General features: G+C 32.9%; 2 protein-coding genes and 1 long non-coding RNA gene across 3 annotated transcripts in view; 2 read left to right on the top strand and 1 right to left on the bottom strand.

Moving 5' to 3' along the window:
* Positions 1-14,562: 14,562 nt before the first annotated feature.
* LOC127702942 (CD209 antigen-like) overlaps positions 14,563-26,889 on the bottom strand; it is a 118,511-nt gene continuing 106,184 nt past the window's right edge. Inside the window, exons 5-6 of the mRNA XM_052207264.1 lie at positions 25,914-26,009; positions 14,563-15,034 (exon numbers count right to left, since the gene is read on the bottom strand). Coding sequence (XP_052063224.1) covers positions 14,804-15,034; positions 25,914-26,009 — 327 coding nt within the window. The 3' untranslated portion in view covers positions 14,563-14,803. The remainder of the gene's footprint in view (positions 15,035-25,913; positions 26,010-26,889) is intronic.
* On the top strand, positions 18,416-23,355 carry LOC127703479 (uncharacterized). The gene is made up of 6 exons (XR_007982991.1): positions 18,416-19,134; positions 19,479-19,711; positions 20,942-21,031; positions 21,382-21,547; positions 21,785-22,008; positions 23,227-23,355. It is a non-coding gene; the product is annotated as an uncharacterized LOC127703479 (long non-coding RNA).
* LOC127703038 (uncharacterized) lies at positions 23,391-25,219 on the top strand. Its single transcript, XM_052207425.1, has 3 exons — positions 23,391-23,735; positions 24,048-24,228; positions 24,961-25,219. The coding sequence occupies exons 1-3, from the start codon at positions 23,617-23,619 to the stop codon at positions 25,201-25,203; spliced, it is 543 nt and encodes a 180-aa protein (XP_052063385.1). The 5' UTR covers positions 23,391-23,616; the 3' UTR covers positions 25,204-25,219.

Below are 26,889 nucleotides of genomic sequence, written 5' to 3' on the forward strand. Positions count from 1 at the left end.
GTGCATGTTAACCCGACATGTTTACCAGTATACAGCACATACCAAAAACAGTTGTTTGCATAGGGCAATACAAGAGCCTTGGTATAAATTAATTGTACAAATGCAAATGTAAAACCTTTTTCTCTAATGAGAAAGGTAAATATGCTAGATATACTTACTGGAGGTGTGATGAGATGATTGAAGCTGTTAATTTTCTCCTTAATAATATTTATGTACGTTTTGGCAATTAAGTGTATCGACAGGTTTTAGGTATTCCTATGGGCACTAACTGTGCCCCTTTAATAGCAGACTTGTTCTTGTACTGTTATGAATCACAGTTTATGACCAAACTTAGTAAAGAGCCGTCTAAATTGCATTTATTTGATAAATTCAACAACACTTACCGTTATCTTGAAGATATTTTTTCGTTAAATAATCAAGAATTTTCTAAATAAACTGCCGAAATTTACCCGAAGGAACTTACTTTAAATAAATCAAATATGAACAGTAATATACTGTTTTTAAAATCCCTTCCGGAACACCTGAGATCACCTCCAGTTTTTGGTGGGGTTCGTTTTGCTTAGTCTTTATTTTTCTATGTTGTGTTTTGTGTACTAGTGTTTGTCTGTTTGTCTTTTTCTCGGCGTTGTCAGTTCATTTTCGATTTATGAGTTTGAATGTCCCTCTGGTAATATTTCGCCCCTCTTCTTTAATAACTGTTCTTTCCTAGATTTAGATATACGTTTTACACGGGAAACTCCACACTTAAATTTACGACAAAAGGGGCGATTTTTCGTTCCCTATTGTTAATTTTCCTTTTTTGGATGGTGATGTTCCTTTAGCACCATCTTATGGTGTTTATATATCACAACTCGTTCGTTATTTCCGTGTCTGTTGAGACGTTTTGGATTTTAATGAATGTGATCTATGTATTACTGGTAGATTATTAAGTCAAGGATTTCGTTACCACAAATTACTTAAAACCTTTACTTAATTCTTCCATAGATATAAAGATTTGGTTTTGAAGTTAGCACATCCTCATTTTTACGGAGATGTTGTTTACCGTGCCTGGAAATTTAGAAACGATCCTGGTAAACTTGTCGATCCTTTAAATAAACTTATTCTAAAAGGTTACCAATTTAACACTGTAATTAGATCTTTGAATATGGTTTTTATTGATATTAATATTGATTTTGTTATCAGTAAATTAAAAACAAACTAAATATTATTGTTATATACATATGCACATTCATGGCTCTGCAATCTGTCGATACCTGTATCTTGGCATTGCACAAAGTCATGTTTTTCTCTGACTGTTTATATGACGTCTTTATACTAAATCCATTGGATGTGTACTGATTGATAATTTAGTCTTAGATACATGATTGTTTTATTAGTTGTTATTGACTTTGAACTAGCTGTCAGTAACTGCGAGTACTCTCAGAACTGTATTTAGTGTCTTTTTGTTGTTTGGATGTACAAGTATCCGGCCACGTCCACTTTGTGTTTAAGTTAGATGTATTTCTATTTGTACTGTGTCTGGAAGTAACACTGGTGGTGCATGTTAACCCGACATGTTTACCAGTATACAGCACATACCAAAACAGTTGTTTGCATCGGGCAATACAAGAGCATTGGTATGAATTAATTGTACAAATGCAAATGTAGTTTAAAATATATAGATGTAAAATTATTGAAAATTAGATTGGCAGAAAACCAAAATATAATCATAATTATTAATTACAAAATAAAAGATCTGACACCCCGTCATACTAGTCATGCCATGAACAGTTCAATCAAAACCTTGGTGCACCTGCTTCGACACCCATTAGTTAAATATTCAACAAATTAATTTATGACCTGCATGTACGTGTCACTTAGAACCATGCCATGTACCAAATGGTCAATATAAATCATCCGTGATAATTTGGTCCATGGGATGTTTTCAAAATTTCAACGGAGGAAATTTCTTGGCACGACTACTTATCTACTTTCAGAAAGAATATTGATGCCACCAATGAATTCCATACGTGAACACATACATGTCCCTCTTTTAAGTGAAACTACTGCGGGTTTGTAATAGATCTTCTATGTAGAGTAAAACGGTCAGAAATAGCATTTGATTAAATTTAAGTCCTTTAACACGACACCACTCTTTGACATCATGAATAACCAAAAAAGGTAAAAAACACTGCAAAACTCAAGGAAGGAAATGGAAACTAGACTCCACTAAAACAATATAGAACTAAGACAAAGTTCACCTATTAATTCATTTAACTTCCTAGATATTCCCCTGTTGATTTTTTTCTGGATTCCAAATTCGGTTGCTGTACAGTGAATACCTATGTTTTCACGAACTTAATGAGCATTCGAATATCACATTTTGAAAATAATTCAAAAATAAATAAAAGAGTACATAATACGCCTATTTCTAGAATAAGAAATAAACTTCAAGAACTTTCAAAGCGGTTTGTGTTTGGACCGGCCGACAAAGTAGCCAACAATGTGGTGGTGGTATGCCGTAAATACTACACGGACGTTCTTAAGCATGAAATTTTAAATTCATCTACATTCAAATCGGTGCGCTCCACAGAGACAAACATATCATAACCACATCACAGCTTAAGGCCTCTTCTGAAGATTTGAAGGTACCTACTATGTACTGGTTACCTAAAGTACACAAAAAAACTAGTAAAATATCGTTTCATCTCGGCCACTTGTAAGTGTTTTACAACTAATCTTTCGGTGCTTTTAACTCGTTCCTTAACTACTATCAAAGAACTCATTATTACCTTTTGTAATGAAATATATGAAAATAGTGGAATTTACTATTTTTGGGAGTATAAACCAATCTTTGGATGTTTTAGATAAATTAAGTACTTCTGATGGTCCTTTTGATTCTGTTGACAGTTTCGACTTTTCAACTCTTTACACTACACTTCCACACAATCTTATCAAACAAAAGTTTTCCTATTTAATTAAATGGTCGTTTGGTAAATCTGAATGCAAATAAATTTGCTGCAACTCATTTAAAGCCTTTTTCTCTAATGAGAAAGGTAAATATGCTAGATATACTTACTGGAGGTGTGATGAGATGATTGAAGCTGTTAATTTTCTCCTTAATAATATTTATGTACGTTTTGGCAATTAAGTTTATCGACAGGTTATAGGTATTCCTATGGGCACTAGTTTCGTCCCTTTAATAGCAGACTTGTTCTTGTACTGTTATGAGTCACAGTTTATGACCAAACTTAGTAAAGAGCCGTCTAAATTGCATTTATTTGATAAATTCAACAACACTTACCGTTATCTTGAAGATATTTGTTCGTTAAATAATCAAGAATTTTCTAAATATACTGCCGAAATTTACCCGAAGGAACTTACTTTAAATAAATCAAATATGAACAGTAATATACTGTTTTTAAAATCCCTTCCGGAACACCTGAGATCACCCCCAGTTTTTGGTGGGGTTCGTTTTGCTTAGTCTTTATTTTTCTATGTTGTGTTTTGTGTACTAGTGTTTGTCTGTTTGTCTTTTTCTTTTATAGCCATGGCGTTGTCAGTTTATTTTCGATTTATGAGTTTGAATGTCCCTCTGGTAATATTTTGCCCCTCTTCTTTAATAACTGCTCTTTCCTAGATTAAGATATTAGTTTTACACGGGAAACTCCACACTAAAATTTACGATTAAAGGGACGATTTTTCGTTCCCTATTGTTAATTTTCCTTTTTTGGATGGTGATGTTCCTTTAGCAGCATCTTATGGTGTTTATATATCACAACTCGTTCGCTATTTCCGTGTCTGTTGAGACGTTTTGGATTTTAATGAATGTGATCTATGTATTACTGGTAGATTATTAAGTCAAGGATTTCGTTACCACAAATTACTTAAAACCTTTACTTAATTCTTCCATAGATATAAAGATTTGGTTCTGAAGTTAGCACATCCTCATTTTTACGGAGATGTTGTTTACCGTGCCTGGAAATTTAGAAACGATCCTGGTAAACTTGTCGATCCTTTAAATAAACTTATTCTAAAAGGTTACCAATTTAACACTGTAATTAGATCTTTGAATATGGTTTTTATTGATATTAATATTGATTTTGTTATCAGTAAATTAAAAGCAAACTAAATATTATTGTTATATACATATGCACATTCATGGCTCTGCAATCTGTCGATACCTGTATCTTGGCATTGCACAAAGTCATGTTTTTCTCTGACTGTTTATATGACGTCTTTATACTAAATCCATTGGATGTGTACTGATTGATAATTTAGTCTTAGATACATGATTGTTTTATTAGTTGTTATTGACTTTGAACTAGCTGTCAGTAACTGCGAGTACTCTCAGAACTGTATTTAGTGTCTTTTTGTTGTTTGGATGTACAAGTATCCGGCCACGTCCACTTTGTGTTTTAGTTAGATGTATTTCTATTTGTACTGTGCCTGGAAGTAACACTGGTGTTGCATGTTAACCCGACATGTTTACCAGTATACAGCACATACCAAAACAGTTGTTTGCATCGGGCAATACAAGAGCATTGGTATGAATTAATTGTACAAATGCAAATGTAGTTTAAAATATATAGATGTAAAATTATTGAAAATTAGATTGGCAGAAAACCAAAATATAATCATAATTATTAATTACAAAATAAAAGATCTGACACCCCGTCATACTAGTCATGCCATGAACAGTTCAATCAAAACCTTGGTGCACCTGCTTCGACACCCATTAGTTAAATATTCAACAAATTAATTTATGACCTGCATGTACGTGTCACTTAGAACCCTGCCATGTACCAAATGGTCAATATAAATCATCCGTGATAATTTGGTCCATGGGATGTTTTCAAAATTTCAACGGAGGAAATTTCTTGGCACGACTACTTATCTACTTGAAAGAATATTGATGCCACCAATGAATTCCATACATGAACACATACATGTCCCTCTTTTAAGTGAAACTACTGCGGGTTTGTAATAGATCTTTTATGTAGAGTAAAACGGTCAGAAATAGCATTTGATTAAATTTAAGTCCTTTAACACGACACCACTCTTTGACATCATGAATAACCAAAAAAGGTAAAAAACACTGCAAAACTCAAGGAAGGAAATGGAAACTAGACTCCACTAAAACAATATAGAACTAAGACAAAGTTCACCTATTAATTCTTTAACTTCCTAGATATTCCCCTGTTGATTTTTTTCTGGATTCCAAATTCGGTTGCTGTACAGTGAATACTTATGTTTTCACGAACTTAATGAGCATTCGAATATCACATTTTGAAAATAATTCAAAAATAAATAAAAGAGTACATAATACGCCTATTTCTAGAATAAGAAATAAACTTCAAGAACTTTCAAAGCGGTTTGTGTTTGGACCGGCCGACAAAGTAGCCAACAATGTGGTGGTGGTATGCCGTAAACACTACACGGACGTTCTTAAGCATGAAATTTTAAATTCATCTACATTCAAGTCGGTGCGCTCCACAGAGACAAACATATCATAACCACATCACAGCTTAAGGCCTCTTCTGAAGATTTGAAGGTACCTACTATGTACTGGTTACCTAAAGTACACAAAAAAACTAGTAAAATATCGTTTCATCTCGGCCTCTTGTAAGTGTTTTACAACTAATCTTTCGGTGCTTTTAACTAGTTCCTTAACTACTATCAAAGAACTCATTATTACCTTTTGTAATGAAATATATGAAAATAGTGGAATTTACTATTTTTGGGAGTATAAACCAATCTTTGGATGTTTTAGATAAATTAAGTACTTCTGATGGTCCTTTTGATTCTGTTGACAGTTTCGACTTTTCAACTCTTTACACTACACTTCCACACAATCTTATCAAACAAAAGTTTTCCTATTTAATTAAATGGTCGTTTGGTAAATCTGAATGCAAATAAATTTGTTGCAACTCATTTAAAGCCTTTTTCTCTAATGAGAAAGGTAAATATGCTAGATATACTTACTGGAGGTGTGATGAGATGATTGAAGCTGTTAATTTTCTCCTTAATAATATTTATGTACGTTTTGGCAATTAAGTTTATCGACAGGTTATAGGTATTCCTATGGGCACTAATTTCGTCCCTTTAATAGCAGACTTGTTCTTGTACTGTTATGAGTCACAGTTTATGACCAAACTTAGTAAAGAGCCGTCTAAATTGCATTTATTTGATAAATTCAACAACACTTACCGTTATCTTGAAGATATTTGTTCGTTAAATAATCAAGAATTTTCTAAATATACTGCCGAAATTTACCCGAAGGAACTTACTTTAAATAAATCAAATATGAACAGTAATATACTGTTTTTAAAATCCCTTCCGGAACACCTGAGATCACCCCCAGTTTTTGGTGGGGTTCGTTTTGCTTAGTCTTTATTTTTCTATGTTGTGTTTTGTGTACTAGTGTTTGTCTGTTTGTCTTTTTCTTTTATAGCCATGGCGTTGTCAGTTTATTTTCGATTTATGAGTTTGAATGTCCCTCTGGTAATATTTTGCCCCTCTTCTTTAATAACTGCTCTTTCCTAGATTAAGATATTAGTTTTACACGGGAAATTCCACACTAAAATTTACGATTAAAGGGACGATTTTTCGTTCCCTATTGTTAATTTTCCTTTTTTGGATGGTGATGTTCCTTTAGCAGCATCTTATGGTGTTTATATATCACAACTCGTTCGCTATTTCCGTGTCTGTTGAGACGTTTTGGATTTTAATGAATGTGATCTATGTATTACTGGTAGATTATTAAGTCAAGGATTTCGTTACCACAAATTACTTAAAACCTTTACTTAATTCTTCCATAGATATAAAGATTTGGTTCTGAAGTTAGCACATCCTCATTTTTACGGAGATGTTGTTTACCGTGCCTGGAAATTTAGAAACGATCCTGGTAAACTTGTCGATCCTTTAAATAAACTTATTCTAAAAGGTTACCAATTTAACACTGTAATTAGATCTTTGAATATGGTTTTTATTGATATTAATATTGATTTTGTTATCAGTAAATTAAAAGCAAACTAAATATTATTGTTATATACATATGCACATTCATGGCTCTGCAATCTGTCGATACCTGTATCTTGGCATTGCACAAAGTCATGTTTTTCTCTGACTGTTTATATGACGTCTTTATACTAAATCCATTGGATGTGTACTGATTGATAATTTAGTCTTAGATACATGATTGTTTTATTAGTTGTTATTGACTTTGAACTAGCTGTCAGTAACTGCGAGTACTCTCAGAACTGTATTTAGTGTCTTTTTGTTGTTTGGATGTACAAGTATCCGGCCACGTCCACTTTGTGTTTTAGTTAGATGTATTTCTATTTGTACTGTGCCTGGAAGTAACACTGGTGTTGCATGTTAACCCGACATGTTTACCAGTATACAGCACATACCAAAACAGTTGTTTGCATCGGGCAATACAAGAGCATTGGTATGAATTAATTGTACAAATGCAAATGTAGTTTAAAATATATAGATGTAAAATTATTGAAAATTAGATTGGCAGAAAACCAAAATATAATCATAATTATTAATTACAAAATAAAAGATCTGACACCCCGTCATACTAGTCATGCCATGAACAGTTCAATCAAAACCTTGGTGCACCTGCTTCGACACCCATTAGTTAAATATTCAACAAATTAATTTATGACCTGCATGTACGTGTCACTTAGAACCCTGCCATGTACCAAATGGTCAATATAAATCATCCGTGATAATTTGGTCCATGGGATGTTTTCAAAATTTCAACGGAGGAAATTTCTTGGCACGACTACTTATCTACTTGAAAGAATATTGATGCCACCAATGAATTCCATACATGAACACATACATGTCCCTCTTTTAAGTGAAACTACTGCGGGTTTGTAATAGATCTTTTATGTAGAGTAAAACGGTCAGAAATAGCATTTGATTAAATTTAAGTCCTTTAACACGACACCACTCTTTGACATCATGAATAACCAAAAAAGGTAAAAAACACTGCAAAACTCAAGGAAGGAAATGGAAACTAGACTCCACTAAAACAATATAGAACTAAGACAAAGTTCACCTATTAATTCTTTAACTTCCTAGATATTCCCCTGTTGATTTTTTTCTGGATTCCAAATTCGGTTGCTGTACAGTGAATACTTATGTTTTCGCGAACTTAATGAGCATTCGAATATCACATTTTGAAAATAATTCAAAAATAAATAAAAGAGTACATAATACGCCTATTTCTAGAATAAGAAATAAACTTCAAGAACTTTCAAAGCGGTTTGTGTTTGGACCGGCCGACAAAGTAGCCAACAATGTGGTGGTGGTATGCCGTAAACACTACACGGACGTTCTTAAGCATGAAATTTTAAATTCATCTACATTCAAGTCGGTGCGCTCCACAGAGACAAACATATCATAACCACATCACAGCTTAAGGCCTCTTCTGAAGATTTGAAGGTACCTACTATGTACTGGTTACCTAAAGTACACAAAAAAACTAGTAAAATATCGTTTCATCTCGGCCTCTTGTAAGTGTTTTACAACTAATCTTTCGGTGCTTTTAACTAGTTCCTTAACTACTATCAAAGAACTCATTATTACCTTTTGTAATGAAATATATGAAAATAGTGGAATTTACTATTTTTGGGAGTATAAACCAATCTTTGGATGTTTTAGATAAATTAAGTACTTCTGATGGTCCTTTTGATTCTGTTGACAGTTTCGACTTTTCAACTCTTTACACTACACTTCCACACAATCTTATCAAACAAAAGTTTTCCTATTTAATTAAATGGTCGTTTGGTAAATCTGAATGCAAATAAATTTGCTGCAACTCATTTAAAGCCTTTTTCTCTAATGAGAAAGGTAAATATGCTAGATATACTTACTGGAGGTGTGATGAGATGATTGAAGCTGTTAATTTTCTCCTTAATAATATTTATGTACGTTTTGGCAATTAAGTTTATCGACAGGTTATAGGTATTCCTATGGGCACTAATTTCGTCCCTTTAATAGCAGACTTGTTCTTGTACTGTTATGAGTCACAGTTTATGACCAAACTTAGTAAAGAGCCGTCTAAATTGCATTTATTTGATAAATTCAACAACACTTACCGTTATCTTGAAGATATTTGTTCGTTAAATAATCAAGAATTTTCTAAATATACTGCCGAAATTTACCCGAAGGAACTTACTTTAAATAAATCAAATATGAACAGTAATATACTGTTTTTAAAATCCCTTCCGGAACACCTGAGATCACCTCCAGTTTTTGGTGGGGTTCGTTTTGCTTAGTCTTTATTTTTCTATGTTGTGTTTTGTGTACTAGTGTTTGTCTGTTTGTCTTTTTCTTTTATAACCATGGCGTTGTCAGTTTATTTTCGATTTATGAGTTTGAATGTCCCTCTGGTAATATTTTGCCCCTCTTCTTTAATAACTGTTCTTTCCTAGATTAAGATATTAGTTTTACACGGGAAACTCCACACTAAAATTTACGATAAAAGGGACGATTTTTCGTTCCCTATTGTTAATTTTCCTTTTTTGGATGGTGATGTTCCTTTAGCAGCATCTTATGGTGTTTATATATCACAACTCGTTCGCTATTTCCGTGTCTGTTGAGACGTTTTGGATTTTAATGAATGTGATCTATGTATTACTGGTAGATTATTAAGTCAAGGATTTCGTTACCACAAATTACTTAAAACCTTTACTTAATTCTTCCATAGATATAAAGATTTGGTTTTGAAGTTATCACATCCTCATTTTTACGGAGATGTTGTTTACCGTGCCTGGAAATTTAGAATCGATCCTGGTAAACTTGTCGATCCTTTAAATAAACTTATTCTAAAAGGTTACCAATTTAACACTGTAATTAGATCTTTGAATATGGTTTTTATTGATATTAATATTGATTTTGCTATCAGTAAATTAAAAGCAAACTAAATATTATTGTTATATACATATGCACATTCATGGCTCTGCAATCTGTCGATACCTGTATCTTGGCATTGCACAAAGTCATGTTTTTCTCTGACTGTTTATGACGTCTTTATACTAAATCCATTGGATGTGTACTGATTGATAATTTAGTCTTAGATACATGATTTTTTTATTAGTTGTTATTGACTTTGAACTAGCTGTCAGTAACTGCGAGTACTCTCAAATCTGTATTTAGTGTATTTTTGTTGTTTGGATGTACAAGTATCCGGCCACGTTCACTTTGTGTTTTTGTTAGATGTATTTCTATTTGTACTGTGCCTGGAAGTAACACTGGTGGTGCATGTTAACCCGACATGTTTACCAGTATACAGCACATACCAAAACAGTTGTTTGCATCGGGCAATACAAGAGCATTGGTATGAATTAATTGTACAAATGCAAATGTAGTTTAAAATATATAGATGTAAAATTATTGAAAATTAGATTGGCAGAAAACCAAAATATAATCATAATTATTAATTACAAAATAAAAGATCTGACACCCCGTCATACTAGTCATGCCATGAACAGTTCAATCAAAACCTTGGTGCACCTGCTTCGACACCCATTAGTTAAATATTCAACAAATTAATTTATGACCTGCATGTACGTGTCACTTAGAACCCTGCCATGTACCAAATGGTCAATATAAATCATCCGTGATAATTTGGTCCATGGGATGTTTTCAAAATTTCAACGGAGGAAATTTCTTGGCACGACTACTTATCTACTTGAAAGAATATTGATGCCACCAATGAATTCCATACATGAACACATACATGTCCCTCTTTTAAGTGAAACTACTGCGGGTTTGTAATAGATCTTTTATGTAGAGTAAAACGGTCAGAAATAGCATTTGATTAAATTTAAGTCCTTTAACACGACACCACTCTTTGACATCATGAATAACCAAAAAAAGGGAAAAAACACTGCAAAACTCAAGGAAGGAAATGGAAATTAGACTCCACTAAAACAGTATAGAACTAAAACAGATTTCACCTATTAATTCATTTAACTTCCTAGATATTCCCCCGTTGATTTTTTTTCTGGATTCCAAATTCGGTTGCTGTACAGTGAATACCTATGTTTTCACGAACTTAATGAGCATTCGAATATCACATTTTGAAAATAATTCAAAAATAAATAAAAGAGTACATAATACGCCTATTTCTAGAATAACAAACAAACTTCAAGAACTTTCAAAGCGGTTTGTGTTTGTACCGGCCGACAAAGCAGCCAACAATGTGGTGGTGGTATGCCGTAAATACTACACGGACGTTCTTAAGCATGAAATTTTAAATTCATCTACACTCAAGTCGGTGCGCTCCACAGAGACAAACATATCTTAACCATATCACAGCTTGAGGCCTCTCCTGAAGATTTGAAGTTACCTACTATGTACTGGTTACCTAAAGTACACAAAAAAACTAGTAAAATATCGTTTCATCTCGGCCTCTTATAAGTGTTTTACAACTAATCTTTCGGTGCTTTTAACTAGTTCCTTAACTACTATCAAAGAACTCATCATTACCTTTTGTAATGAAATATATGAAAATAGTGGAATTTACAATTTTTTGGGAGTATAAACCAATCTTTGGATGTTTTAGATAAATTACGTCTTCTGATGGTCCTTTTGATTCTGATGACAGTTTCGACTTTTCAACTCTTTACACTACACTTCCACACAATCTTATCAAACAAAAGTTTTCCTATTTAATTAAATGGTCGTTTGGTAAATCTGAATGCAAAAAAAATTTGCTGCAACTCATTTAAAGCCTTTTTCTCTAATGAGAAAGGTAAATATGCTAGATATACTTACTGGAGGTGTGATGAGATGATTGAAGCTGTTAGTTTTTTCCTTAATAATATTTATGTACGTTTTGGCAATTAAGTTTATCGACAGGTTATAGGTATTCCTATGGGCACTAATTGCGTCCCTTTAATAGCAGACTTGTTCTTGTACTGTTATGAATCAAAGTTTATGACCAAACTTAGTAAAGAGCCGTCTAAATTGCATTTATTTGATAAATTCAACAACTCTTACCGTTATCTTGAAGATAGGTTTTCGTTAAATAATCAAGAATTTTCTAAATATACTGCCGAAATTTACCCGAAGGAACTTACTTTAAATAAATCAAATATGAACAGTAATATACTGTTTTTAAAATCCCTTCCGGAACACCTGAGATCACCTCCAGTTTTTGTTGGGGTTCGTTTTGCTTAGTCTTTATTTTTCTATGTTGTGTTTTGTGTACTAGTGTTTGTCTGTTTGTCTTTTTCTTTTATAGCCATGGCGTTGTCAGTTTTTTTCGATTTATGAGTTTGAATATCCCTCTGGTAATATTTCGCCCCTCTTCTTTAATAACTGTTCTTTCCTAGATTTAAATATTAGTTTTACACGGAAAGCTCTATACTAAAATTTACGACAAAAGGGACGATTTTTCGTTTCCTATTGTTAATTTTCCTTTTTTGGATGGTGATGTTCCTTTAGCACCATCTTATGGTGTTTATATATCACAAAAGAGGGACGAAAGATACCAGATGGACAGTCAAACTCATAGATCGAAAACAAACTGACAACGCCATGGCCAAAAATAAAAAGACAAACAGACAAATAATAGTACAGATGACACAACATAGAAAACTAAAGACTAGGAAACATGAACCCCGCCAAAAACAAGGGGTGATCTCAGGTGCTTCGGAAGGGTAAGCAGATCCTACTCCACATGTGGCACCCGTCGTGTTGCTTATGTTATTACAAATCCGGTAAATAGTCTAATTCGGTAGGTCACATTCGTGAAAAGGGAAGGGTATTGTAGTTACGACATAAAGAACATATCAGATATCATCTGTGAAACGGTTATTCCATAACGGTAAACCAACTCGTGATGGCGTCCGTAAAATTTACGAAGGGATGATTTCAACTTTACCATTTGGAACTCTTGGTTTTATAGCTTCCTTGTGAGCAGCAATCCTCTATCAAGGAAATCATGGTAGGAAATACAAGCCCGGGAATATCGTATCAGTTTGGAGATATATACTCCGTATGCAGGCGCTGCTGGAATGTTGCTACATGGAAATGGAAAGTTCACAATTGGGAAGCAGAAATCATCTCTTTTGTCGTAAAGTTTTGTTTTCAACTGCAACTCGTTCGCTATTTCGTGTCTGTTGAGACGTTTTGGATTTTAATGAATGTGATCTATGTATTACTGGTAGATTATTAAGTCAAGGATTTCGTTACCACAAATTACTTGAAACCTTCACTTAATTCTTCCATAGATAGAAAGATTTGGTTTTGAAGTTGGCACATCCTCATTTTTACGGAGATGTTGTTTACGGTGCCTGGAAATTTAGAAACGATCCTGGTAAACTTGTCGATCCTTTAAAAAAACTTATTCCAAAACGTTACCAATTTAACACTGTAATTAGATCTTTGAATAAAGTTTGTATTGATATTAATATTGATTTTGTTATCAGTAAATTAAAAGCAAACTAAATATTATTGTTATATACATATGCACATTCATAGCTCTGCAATATGTCGATACCTGTATCTTGTCATTGCACAAAGTCATGTTTTTCTCTGACTGTTTATGACGTCTTTATACTAAATCCATTGGATGTGTACTGATTGATAATTTAGTCTTAGATACATGATTTTTTTATTAGTTGTTATTGACTTTGAACTAGCTGTCAGTAACTGCGAGTACTCTCAGATCTGTATTTAGTGTCTTTTTGTTGTTTGGATGTACAAGTACCCGGCCACGTCCACTTTGTGTTGTTGTTAGATGTATTTCTAGTTGTATCCATCTGATGAGTTAAGGCTTTTTCAGATTTGTTTTTCGTTTATTATTTTGTACATGAATTAGGCCGTTTAAGAGTTTTCTCGTTTGAATTGTTTTACATTTGTCATTTCGGGGCCTTTTATAGCTGACTATGCGATATGGGCTTTGCTCATTGTTGAAGGCGTACGGTGACCTATAGTTGTTAATTTTTGTGTCATATGGTCTCTTGTGAAGAGTTGTCTCATTGGCAATCATATCACATCTTCTTTTTTATATAGAGCATGACATGAAGGAATTATTTATTAATTAGATCAGTTTAAGATAAACGAATGCTAAATGTTAAGTCAATGATAATTGGTATGCAGTTATATGAGCATTGGCAATTCTCATTTCAATGGAAACTATTTGGCCCTGCTCCCTCAGTCTTAGTCTATTGGCATTATAATAGAGAATGGAAACGGGGATCGTGTCAAAGAGAAAAACACCGAACTAAGAGCAGAAAACAGCCAAAGGCTATCAACGTGTCCTTATACGACATAGTTATGTCCTTATTATGATAAATGATATCGTTATAACAACACAGGATGTCGCTATTAAGACAAATTGATGACTTTATTTCAGTATAACTATGCATTTATACCGACGTAGAATGACGTATAATTTTATTTTTTTTTGCCAATGGTGCCCTAACCGTCTTCTCAGAACCATTTAAAATGTTTTACATAGTTTACATGTTAAAGTTTGTTATAATATCAGTTATATATGCTATTTTAATTTCAACATTTGCATATATCTATCAAAATTTAAAAAGAGACATATTTATGTGTCAATAGTTTTTTAATACAAGGTTTTCATAACTTATAAATCATTTAAGTTCAATCTAACACTATTTTCTGAATATTTGTATCTGTTTTAGGAATATGAAGAAACAACACAATATCTATTGCTTCCATTTAAAAGTATATTCTATTCTAATAGCATACAATGACAACCTAGGCATATTTTAATAGCATAAGTTTACACCCAATGCGTATTCCTATATTATAGAGTTACCCATATTTATTTTGGCACATTTCTCTGGCAGACATAGTTGAATTTAAGATTACATTTTTTTTTATTATAAACAACCGATCTATAGAGATATTTTGCAAAACAATCCCCGTACTCAGGACTGCCTGGTAGTTCTTCATTCATTTTCAGTATGCTTTTTGGAACTGGTCCATGGTTATTTCCCCAATACCATTTGCCATTGACTTTGTGTCCACTTGTCCAGTAATAATGAGTTCTTATCTGTAATTGATAAAAAATTGAATGTAAAAAGGAAATGTATCATTTAGGGAAACTGGAATAAAACATTGTGAAGCTCATAATATTATACATTAAATAGTAGTGTAAATTTTAATTTAGTCAATTTTGAACAGTTTTGCCTACCCGGTTACTCGAACAATCTTTTGACCGATTAACCGGTTAACCGGTAGTTGAATTAATGTTTAAAGGTCTTCAGTACTCACTGCAAATGCAAGGTTTTATGATAAAAGTAATTGAAATATATGCTTGTGCATTATAAGGCTTTGCTTTGAGCAGCCCTAGTGAAATTTCATTTCTAATATTATCCAATACTACCAGATCCACTATGGCGTTTGTAATAACTTCAGATTCAGAAGATGAAAATCTTCTCGATCTCGGCGATTTGACAAAGTTTGAAACCGGTGATCGTTTCATTTTCTCTGGTGTCTCAGAAAATTCTGTGGAGTGTTTCAATTTGAGATGATTACGCGTGTTACTCGTACCAAACAATATGGTACATTAATTCCATTCACATAATTTTCGTTTGACCATTTTTGAGTCGGCATTTCGTTTAAAGTTTGACAAAGCCTTAGACAATGGAAGTGGCATTGTTACATGTTGGTCTACGCAATACTATATCGAAGTGAAATAATGAAGTAACCTTAGCTTACAGCAGTTTGAAATACATGTACGCTAATTATGTTTACTTTAGATCTTGCTCCGAGCTGATAGACAAGTTGTCTTTGTGTTAATTAATTTTGTAAAATTGGAATGTTTTCACGATTAACAATAGTAATAAATATACTGGACAATTGATATGTCAAGTTAATTAACACGACTATTATGACATTTTAAACATTTATTTATTATTTCAATACACATTTACGTGTTAAATCTATTAGAGTGGAAAAAAGGTCCGGTTAACCGGTTAGCGTTATTGGTATTCGATATTCGGTCCTTCCGACGGTTAACGCGTTAACCAATTAACCGTTGACAACACTATGCAATAGTCAGCAATTTTAATCGAATCTCAATTACAAAATTAAACCTGCAAAGTAAAAGTACATTTAGTCTTGTGGTATCTGACAAGAATATTTTTGTAATTACAGCCATTCATAACTTATTTGGCATGGCAGCCATTTTGAATATTCGATTAGAACAAAAATTCTAAATTCTGCAAAGAACCCTCAAAAACATTTTTGTCAATATATGAAAATAAGAAAATGATATGATTGCCAACGAGACAAGTTGAACTATTCACCAGAATTGCTGGTTCCATATGGTTTTGTGTTTTCAGAGAAGATTAAAACGTTAACTGATGGACGCAAAGCGATGAATAAAAACCAAATGAGCATTAGTATTCATATTTACATAATTTGATAAGTATTTCTACCAGAAAGATCTTTCTAAGAAAACAGAAAACAAATTGGCCCTCCAGTTTTGTGGTTGAACGTAAGACCAACTATCTCGATCGCCTTGTAAAAAAATATAGTTACAGAAACATTGACGAAATGAATTTGCACCTACCATTATTTCAACTGTTCACAAGCACTTGTCTAAGAAAAAAAATCCTATTATACCTTAATATAACACGTGTTATATTAAGGTATATATTAGGAAATTATTTTTCTGTGAAGCAATACACTATTAAGATAATTTTGATTAAATAGAAACAAATTCAACGCTACTTGTGGTTTGTATAACTCTTGCTTCTCAATATAAGAATATAGAATCGGACACTTTTTGTCTGAAACTACTAGATATTTTTAACAAATATAAATTTCATTACACCAAAATGTAACAAAATTTAGCTTTTCTAAAATCTTGTAATACAAGTGAAGTGTTTGAAATTTTGTAAGAGTATACATGTATTTGTTTTATGATATCAATATGCAGAAAACCCGATAGTCCATACGTTTTTGGTACAGTTCAAGAATATGATATCGCCACCAAAAGGAACATCATTTGACTAGTGCAACAACAATGCCTAACTATTTATTTTTTTATTTTGTAATGAATTATCCCTGTAAAATAATTTCAATTTTCCACAACATTTTTTTACGATTAACCACAAGCCATATCGCCCTGGCCAGTAAAATATTCCTGAAAAGAGATCCAATACTAAGTAGTAAGTGAAGTTTGATCTGGTTAGAAAGTAAAAAAAAAACAATTTCAGCAGGATCTGTAAATGGAGTTTTATATTTTCTAGGTATTAAATATGATATTCCAGCCCATGCATTTCATATCATTCAAAAATAATTAATTTCCTTGATGTATGATTGCTGCAGTCTATGGAAAAAATTAACAAAACGGTTCTCATAATGGTAAAGTTAAATTTATTCCTACGAAATTTTTCGGCACCACGGATAACTTCCAATTCCCGTCCTCCATTTTTCGATTGTAACATCACCGAATTACTGCAGCTTTTTACCAGGAGTCGGTTTCACAAAAAAATCTTACGACTAAGATTGATCGTAAGTCATGAACAATTCAGTATACGTCGAATCAATCTTAGTCGTAAGTCTTCTTTGTGATACCGACTACTGAATTTTATTTTTATGAGCAACACATTGTGTACACGATGAGTGTAACTATCCTTCGGAAGCATATGCATTTAGGCTATCACTTAGGTGGGGTTCGTGTTGCTTAATAATTTGTGATATGGATTGAGGACCGTTGATTGTTCTTTCGTCATTTTCTGTTTGCCATGAATGTTAATTATTGTTTTTTAGATATTGGTATAGATTGCCATTGAATGTTGTCATGAATACTATTAGAAATAACATGAAATCAGAATAAACAAGTATCTTTGATCATATTGTTGTCTTTGGGGAAGGTGGTGGGGGACGGAGGGTATTTCAATACTTAATTGATAGGGGGTGTCGCTGGGGTTCTGTTACCTCACCTATTTTATATAATTTAGATCTTAAAAATGTAAACCTTTTCATATATTGCGGCAATCAGGGTTCGACACTAACGGTAGTCCGATAGTCCGGTGCCCACTTGATTTTAAGGAGGACCACCCGAGAATCCGTAATAAATAGTCTTTTGGACTACCTGAAATTGTGTTAGTAGTTACTGAATAAGTTGGGGGAAAAGTTTTAATTTCAGCGAAAAAAATATGTCTCTTTGAAAACACCGGCAAATGATTAGTTTCGTACTTTATTCTGGCAGTTCTATGCACTTTTCGCCACTCTGAACTCGTCCCTAATTGAGTTACATTCCGGCCACTTTTTTTTCGATCATCCTCGGGTTTTTTACTTCCATTTATCGTACTTTTAAGGTCGACACGTGCTTGTGGCGACTAAACGCCTCTTGTTTCTTAACTGCATCATTCAAACGCTTTTTTCAATGAAAATAATGATATGAAATTACGACCTTTTATCAACACCGATTGTAAACAAAGATGTACAAATTTTTGGGGTTAAACCCCCCACCAGCTAAAAAAACTAAAACCTTAGAGGGACGGCGAGATGTGCAAAAAGCATACGACGCGGAAAAAAGGAAGCGTACTTTTCAATCTTCTTGGAAGTCGCAGTATCCTTGGCTTATCTACAATGTTGACAATGAGACGGGTAACGGTTGCATGACTTGCAATATTTGTATTGCATATGAGAAAACTGGCACCTTTGTGACAGGTTGTACCAACTTTAGATTGGAAACAATTAGAATTCATCAAAATTCAGAGGGCCATATCATGAACACAAAGAAGTGTAAGGCGAAATCTATGGAAAAATTAGACAACAACACACAAACACAATCAGAAGCAAAGAGAGCAGTGCTCATGATGAACAGGGCAGCGTTCACCAAAATGACATTCTTATTTCGGAATGCACATTACATTGCAAGAAATAATCGTCCTTACAGTGACTTTGTTCAATTATGTTTGCTGGACAAAGCAAAAAGCATAGATATAGGTGATACCTATATTACTGACAAATCATGTCAACAATTTGTTAGTAGTGTTGCCATGGCTAGACAACAAGAGCAGGAATGATATTGTGAAAGAAGGCAGTTTTTTATCCATCATATCTGATGGATCCACTGATGTTTCGTCAAAGGAAGCGGAAATTTTATATGTTAGAACCTCTGTAAGGTGTCAGGTGAATACAATATATAGAATATTTATATAATCAAAAAATTAAATGTCTCACATTTTTGTTGATCAAATTTACTAAGTAACATAATTTTAAATCAAGGACATATATTGCAAAACTTATTATCAGATAATTAGAGTTATGACCCAGAAAAAAAGCTTTTATCTGACACTGTTGGATTTTTTTGGTTACATGCTGGTCTATAGACATGAAAGGGGAAATAAATTAGGGTAAAGCCAAAGCAATTTTTTTTATTATTTTTTGGGAAAAAGGGGAGGGGTTCATGTGGAAATCCTGCTATATTGCACATGATATATGTGTAGCTCTGAATATTTAATTTTATCTGACAGGTGTCAACACTATTTATTGGTGTTAAGAATGTTCCTAAAGCTGACGGTGAACATATAAGTACAGCAATAAGTAACCTAATGACAGAGAGGTTTCAAGAGACTTGGAAGGAAAAACTTGTAGCCATGGGTACAGACGGGGCATCTGTCATGTTAGGGAAAACAAGTGGAGTTGTGAAAAGAATAAAAGATATGACTAGTAGACCAGTTTATGCCATTCACTGCTCTGCACACAGGTATACATACATTTTTTGTACATAATAATGATAATATGTGCATGCATTTTTAGCTCACCTGGTCCGTCGTTCGTCGTCCGTTGTCGGTAGTTTTTTACAAAAATCTTCTCCTCTGAAACCACTGGGCCAAAATTAACCAAACTTGGCCACAATCATCATTAGGGTATCTAGTTTAAAAAATGTGTCCGATGACCCACCAACCAACCAAGATGGCCGCCATGGCTAAAAATAGAGCATACGGGGTAAAATGTAGATTTTGGCTTATATCTCTGAAACCAAAGCATTTAGAGTAAATTTGACAGGGTAAAACTAATTATCAGGTCAAGATTTATCTGCCCTGAAATTTTCAGACAAATCTGACAACCTGTTGTTGGGTTGCTGCCCCTGAATTGGTAATTTTAAGGAAATTTTGCAGTTTTTGGTTATTATCTTGAATATCATTATAGATAGAGATACATGTAAACTGTAAACAGCAATAATGTTCAGCAAAGTAAGATCTACAAATAAGTTGTCATGACCAAAATTGTCAGTCGACCCCTTTAGGAGTTATTGCCCTTAATAGTCAATTTTTAACAATTTTTGTAAATTTTTGTAATCTTTTACAAAAATCTTCTTCTCTGAAACTACTGAGACAAATTTAACCATTCTTTGCCATAATCATTATTAGGGTATCTAGTTTAAAAAATTTGTCCGATGACCCTGCCTTCCAACCATCATTGCCGACTTTGTTAAAAATAGAACATAGGGGTAAAATGCAGTTTTTGGTTTATCTCTGAAACTAAAGCATTTAGAGCAAATCTGACAGGTAGCAAAAATGTTCATCAGATTTAGATTTATCTGCCCTGAAATTTTCAGACGAATCCGACAACCATTTGTTGGGTTGCTGCCCCTGAGTTAGTGATTTTATAAACATTTTGCAGTTTCTTGTTATTATCTTAGATATCATTATAATATATAATATCTAATACTATTAATTATGATTTTAACCGTATTTTACATGATTTCCAAAGCATCAGTAAATACAGGTGAGCGACACAGGCTCTTGAGAGCCTCTAGTTACAATTTACATAAGTAATTATGCTAATGCCTTGTTTAGGATAGCAAGTAAGTACTATAAATGTTCAAACTTATGAACACTTTTCAATGCATGAATTTGGCACATGCAAATATCTATACATTTGTACATGTATATAAGATATAAAAGCTAAAAATTATCAATTTTCATTGTAGTATTGAACTCGCATATAAAGATGCCATAAAGGGAACAAAGATCTGGCAGAGATGTGATGCCCTGATGCTTAACATCTTCTTGTTTTACAAGTAAGTATTTTTTACTAAACTATCTTAAATGTTTTTATATCTTTTGGGATCTACTACTTCATCGAGTACTTTAACTCAAATATAGAGCTTTGGTACATCCTGGGAGCTCTTACACAGATTTTTAAATTTTTTACTGAATATTCATGAAATACATGTAAAAATACATGTATATTTGTTGTTAAAATTCCTTCAATTCTTGTTAAATTATATATATGCAATTAACCCCATACAATAAACAGTCAATGCAATTAATATATTATGAAAACATTATTATTTGCTATTTACCATATCTTATATTATCAAGTTCAAACTTAAATGCCAAACAAATATCTGGTATTGTTTCATTTTAGGTATAGTCCACTGAATAGGGCTAATTTGAAGGCTAGCTTTGAAAGTCTTAATATGAAGATGTTGTTACCGACAAGGGTGGGAGGAACACGCTGGGTTCCCTATCATGAACGAGCTTTGAAGAATGTATTGCATGGCCATGCTGCAATTGTTCGTCATCTTGAACAGGTTTGTTATATGAATATGAGAGCATCAAATTCTTCTATCTACATGTACTTGTGAGTTGTTAAACATTTAAAAGACATGAGATTCAATTATGAAAGTTATTGTCTAATCAGACATTCCAACATTACAGAATGAGATATCACTTTGCTGTATACTGTACATTTATTTTTAAGCTCTACCTCATATGGATTGTGTCAATTAGTTTTTGTGTTATCAAAAATAATACTTTCTTCTTTTCAGATGCAAGCACCTGGAGAGGCACGCAAGGATTCTAGCGCCAAAGCAAGAAATTTTCATTAAGCCTTAAAAGATAAACATACTCTTTTTTGGCTTCATTTTATGTTTGATGTTGTTCAAAGCTTGAGCACTGTGTCAAGGACAGTACAAAGTAAAGACAGCAATCTTGGGGATGTTTATAATGAGTTAGAAGCATGCAAATCCATTATGGGAAAGTACATAAACAGGTATATTAGTTTACATATCTGCTTATTATTATTATTCAATGAAAAGCAAATATATCAATGCATTATTAATATTTTCACTTTCTTTCGTTTGTGCTTTAAGAGATGAAAATAAAATGAGAAATTTAAATGAATGAATTCAATAGACTATTTTCATTTTACTGACTTTTGACTCCGGATTATATAATTTGTCGACTGGTTACCTTGGACATCATGGTACTCGGTCAAGTAAGAGCAACCAAAATAAGTAAAATCAAACTTATAATCGGTGTAATTTGAGGGGAAAGTTTACTGTTTTCCGATGATTTTGTAGCGATTGAAAGCTTGGTTTTTATTACTTCTTTAGCTCTTACCTGACTTGGTACTATGATGTCCAAGGTAACCAGGCGAAAAATTATATAATCCGGAGTCAAAAGTCGGTAATATGAAAATAGTCTGTTTAATAAAAATGCCTACATGTTGTATCTTGATATTATTTCATGAGTGATAACAGAGTTTATTTGATTGATTGTATGTTTTTTTTATCTGTTCCTTAATATCTCCAGTGATGCATCTTCATTTTTTGCATGTATGTTACCATTATAAAAATGCTTGAGTAGGTGTTTCTTTCTGTTTAGTGATGGACCAAATGTACGAAAGTACATGAATGCATCAGATTGTGATGGGGAAAAAATAATGCAAAGTACAAGAAACACATTCTTAAATAGTCTTATTCAAGCTATTTCAACACGCTTTGAAGGCGATTTACATTTGTTCAAGGGCTGTACAGTTCTCTCTTTTCCTAAATGGCCACGCAGTCTTGAACAGGATATAGGTATCAATGATAGTAATTGATTTAATCTTTAGTTTCTATTTTGTGTTTTGTGTGCAGTTGTTCGTTTTTTTTATCTTTTTGTTTTGTTTTTTGGCATGGCATTGTCAGTTTGCTTTAGATTGATGAGTTTGTATTTCATTTTGGTATCGATCAATATTCCATAAGTTTTAAATTGATTTGGTACACAGGTAAGTGTCATTTTTTATTTATACAATAAACAAATTTAAAGGATCGAAGTATATAAAGTGAACTTTCAGATTCCAATACAATTAAGTTCTTATATTCTGGCATTATTCATAGTTTTATCTTTTTTATATATTAAAAGAAGGGATACTAGACATAAAGACGTCACCTGTCAGTGTTTTTCATTTTTATATCATTATGACATATTGAATTTATTTCTACAGAGTTTGGTGACTCACATATAGTGGAAGTTAGCAGGCCTTGCTTTGGAGCTTTGTTCAGTCACAGTAGACCCTGATGCAATTGAGTCTGAATGGACCCGATTTAAAACCGAATTGTATAATACCATGAATACAAGGTATTTGTACTGTATATTTGACAAATTAAGCTTCACCGTTTGATTGATGCTGGTAATTTTAAGATACCAAAGAATAATTTGGTGAGATTATTTACCAAAATGAAAAAAATCCATATTATTGATTGACTTTAAAAAGGAAACCCTATGTTTCCAGTCTTGATTTTTTTTGTAACAGAATTTGTTTTTAACATTAAAGTGATAGAAATAGATAATTAAATATATTAATATTCATTTCAGCAGTAAGTCAATCCAGACAATGACATGGAGTGCAGCAGCAGATGCCTATATGTCAACATATCCAAATCTGTTTATGTTAATTGATTATTTACTGACACTGCCATTATCGTCAGTAGATGCGGAACGAGGATTTTCAAGGTAATTAAAAAAACACACATAAAACTGTTAAAATATATGCTGTGTACTTGGAAAATTTCTAGAGGTTGGTGGTCCCTGACTGTAAGAGAAAGAACAAGAAGACAAAAGCTAGTTGAAGGGATTTTGTCCCCTGTACCAGTACATTTTTGCTCCATTCTTTCTTTATAATATTGAATTAAAAACTTACAAAACAAACAGCTAATTTTTTATAGATATATTACTTGTGAGTTAAGACTTTTCCAGATTCACCGTCTTTGTCATTTAACAGAAATAAATCTAATAAAGTACATGGATAACATTATATATTTTCAGCATGAAAGTCATAAAAAATGATTGGAGATCACGTCTCGGGTGCCAGAATTTATCGGATTTCATTTTAGTTTCTCTGGAAACACTATCTGTGGACAAATATGATCCAACATCTGCCATTAATGCCTGCAACACTGGAGGGGTTAGAACCAGAAGACCCTTTTACAAAGATGATCTTAAAAAGGTACACTTTGTATATACAGGACATAAAAACACCAAAATTAATCATATTAAATATTAACTATTTACAGATATATTAAAAATATCAACATAACATTGTAAACAAAACATTTACTTCAAAAAACATGTTTAACCCAGCCGCATTTTTGCGCCTGTCCAAAGTCAGGAGCCTCTGGCCTTTGTTAGTCTTGTATCATTTTTAATTTTAGTTTCCTGTGTATAATTTGGAGTTTAGTATGACGTCCATTATCACTGAACTAGTATACATATTTGTTTAGGGGCCAGCTGAAGGACCCCTCCAGGTGCGGAAGTTTCTCGCTGCATTGAAGACCCATTGGTGGCCTTCGGCTGTTGTCTGCTCTATGGTCGGGTTGTTGTCTCTTTGACACATTCCCCCATTTCCATTCTCAATTTTACTCAATGTTTTGTTTTTATGTTGAATGACAAGACATGCTTACCCCCATTCAAAGCAGGTAATGTTACTCCATGGTTTTTAAGGAAGTTGGGGTGTTGTTATGGTTTTATTTTAATGCACTTTGTCTTGTATGTGTGTCAAATTAGCTTGAAACCCTGATGCTGGATACAACATATTATATATTGTTACTTGAATACTTATTTGACTTTTACAAATTCTTTACCAATAATATATGATAATTAGGGTTTTATTTGAAAGAATTCCTGGCTCTTTTAAATTAAAAGACATGATAAGTTAAAGCTTTCTATTCTCAATTTTCAGAACACAAGAGTTGATAACATTGTATTGATTGAAGGAGCTGAAATCCCAGAATTTGAGATGGCTGATGAGGATCAAAATGATATCTTAATTGAACCAGATCATGCAGATGTGTATATGTGTGCGGAGAAATTAGAAAATGAGGACGAGGAACAGGATGAGGATGATGAGCTGTATTACAGCAACAGAGATATAACTTCTCTTCAGATGAAGTCGTACAGACTTTTTCTTGACCTTATGCAATAATGAAAAATAAATTGAGATTCATTAAACTCTTTCCTATTTTTTTTATTATCCTGGGGAAAATATCCATTCCAAAAAGCTCATTGTATAGCCTCCCAAAGTGCTCAAATGGCAGGATTTTGCATCTAATTTTTTTTTAAAATCAAGGGGGCATGCCCCCAAACCCCCCTAGTTGGTAAGGGCATCTTCGCTACCCTCAGGACTACCACGCAGCAAACAGGACTATAACATTTAAAACTAACTAGTCCTGTGGACTACTAAGGTAAAAAAATTAGTGTCAAACCCTGATTGCGTAGGTAAAAATGTAACCTTTTTGGTTTGGTTTCGTGTGGTGTGTTCGAAAAGTGGTATATTTTATGCTAAGATTCTGTATCTAATGTTTACTTAAGGCGAGACTTTCGGCTGTGAAAAAATGACAGGGCTTTTCATTTACAAATAATTAGAACTTTATTTACCTTATTATATATTTCTGATAGTTTTCCCCACCTATTCACAAAATGTGACCTATTCCAGCGTCACGTCCTATCACCTTGTAAATATGAAGTGCCCCCCTCCCCCCCCCCCCCCCCCTTTCCGAGATTGTTGTTCCTCTGTGTCCTGTTAAAACAAAGATTACATATTTCTTGCAACCTTTTTAAACTGTCTGATATACATATATGATATACAATGTTATAATCTTAATTTACAATAATGGTGTGTCTTGTTATACGTACCTTGCTTTTTATTGCAAATGATCCCGCAGCATTAAAATTCCACTTCATATTGAATTTAGCATATGCCAAGTCTGCTCCTAAGTTTTTGCATGCTTCCTGTAAGGGAAAAATACAACGTAAATACGATGATATGCCTCAAACGATTTTGACTCGAGATATTATTCTGAAAAATGTCAACTAAAATAATAGTGACTTTGTGTGAAATTATCAATCGGGCACATTTTGTTATTTTTTTTTTTATTTCTGTAAAGTAGCTAGTATAAATGAATTTATAAAATGACATCAATGGTACAGTGAGTGTAAAATGGAAAAATCATACTTAGTCTAATTTATCACATTTATAATGTACATCAAAATCATACATAAACAAGAAATATGTAGACTAAAATGTTTCGATAAGTACCTAAATGGTTTCATTTTTAGTTAACATTTCAATTAGTATTTATATTTAGATTTATTTTCACATTTAAAAGTACTAAATTAAAACAACGACAAGATAGAAAAAAAATGTCAAAATACAATATACATGTAAAATATTACCGGTATCAATTGTTCACCTATTCAATGAAATGAACGAATTTCTAATTGTTGTCAATACTGGAAACATACCGCGCTTGCATCAGCAAAAATATATCGTATCTTTTTGTTTTTTCATAACAAATAACATATCCGACCTGAATATTTAGGATGTTGAACCATGCTGTGGTGTATGATTCCTAGGGCTAAATATGTTTAGTATTAAGGTGGCACGGGTGTCTTCCTCCATCTTGGAATTTGAAATACTAGATAACAATCGGTCTAGACCTTTAATGGAATGTATTTGACAAAAAAACAGAATATTTTTGTTTTGATTCAAATTTTTCCAACTTTGCCACATAAGGGGAGACAACTCAAATGTAAGGGGAGATAATTCAGTTAAAGTAACTTTTACAATTAATAGAATGTGTTGGGAATTAACCTATTTTATAATGTAGCA

This window comes from Mytilus californianus, unplaced genomic scaffold (assembly GCF_021869535.1).
Source record: "Mytilus californianus isolate M0D057914Y unplaced genomic scaffold, xbMytCali1.0.p SCAF_1, whole genome shotgun sequence".
In the NCBI taxonomy this organism is placed as follows: Eukaryota; Metazoa; Mollusca; class Bivalvia; order Mytilida; family Mytilidae; genus Mytilus; species Mytilus californianus.

What these genes read in the sequence shown, in the direction of transcription:
- LOC127703038 (XM_052207425.1), top strand. Translation starts at nt 23,617, where the DNA reads ATGACATGGAGTGCAGCAGCAGATGCCTATATGTCAACATATCCAAAT. An exon ending in GCGGAACGAGGATTTTCAAG is followed by an intron (nt 23,736 to 24,047) that starts GTAATTAAAAAA and finishes ATATATTTTCAG; the next exon opens with CATGAAAGTCATAAAAAATG. An exon ending in ACAAAGATGATCTTAAAAAG is followed by an intron (nt 24,229 to 24,960) that starts GTACACTTTGTA and finishes CTCAATTTTCAG; the next exon opens with AACACAAGAGTTGATAACAT.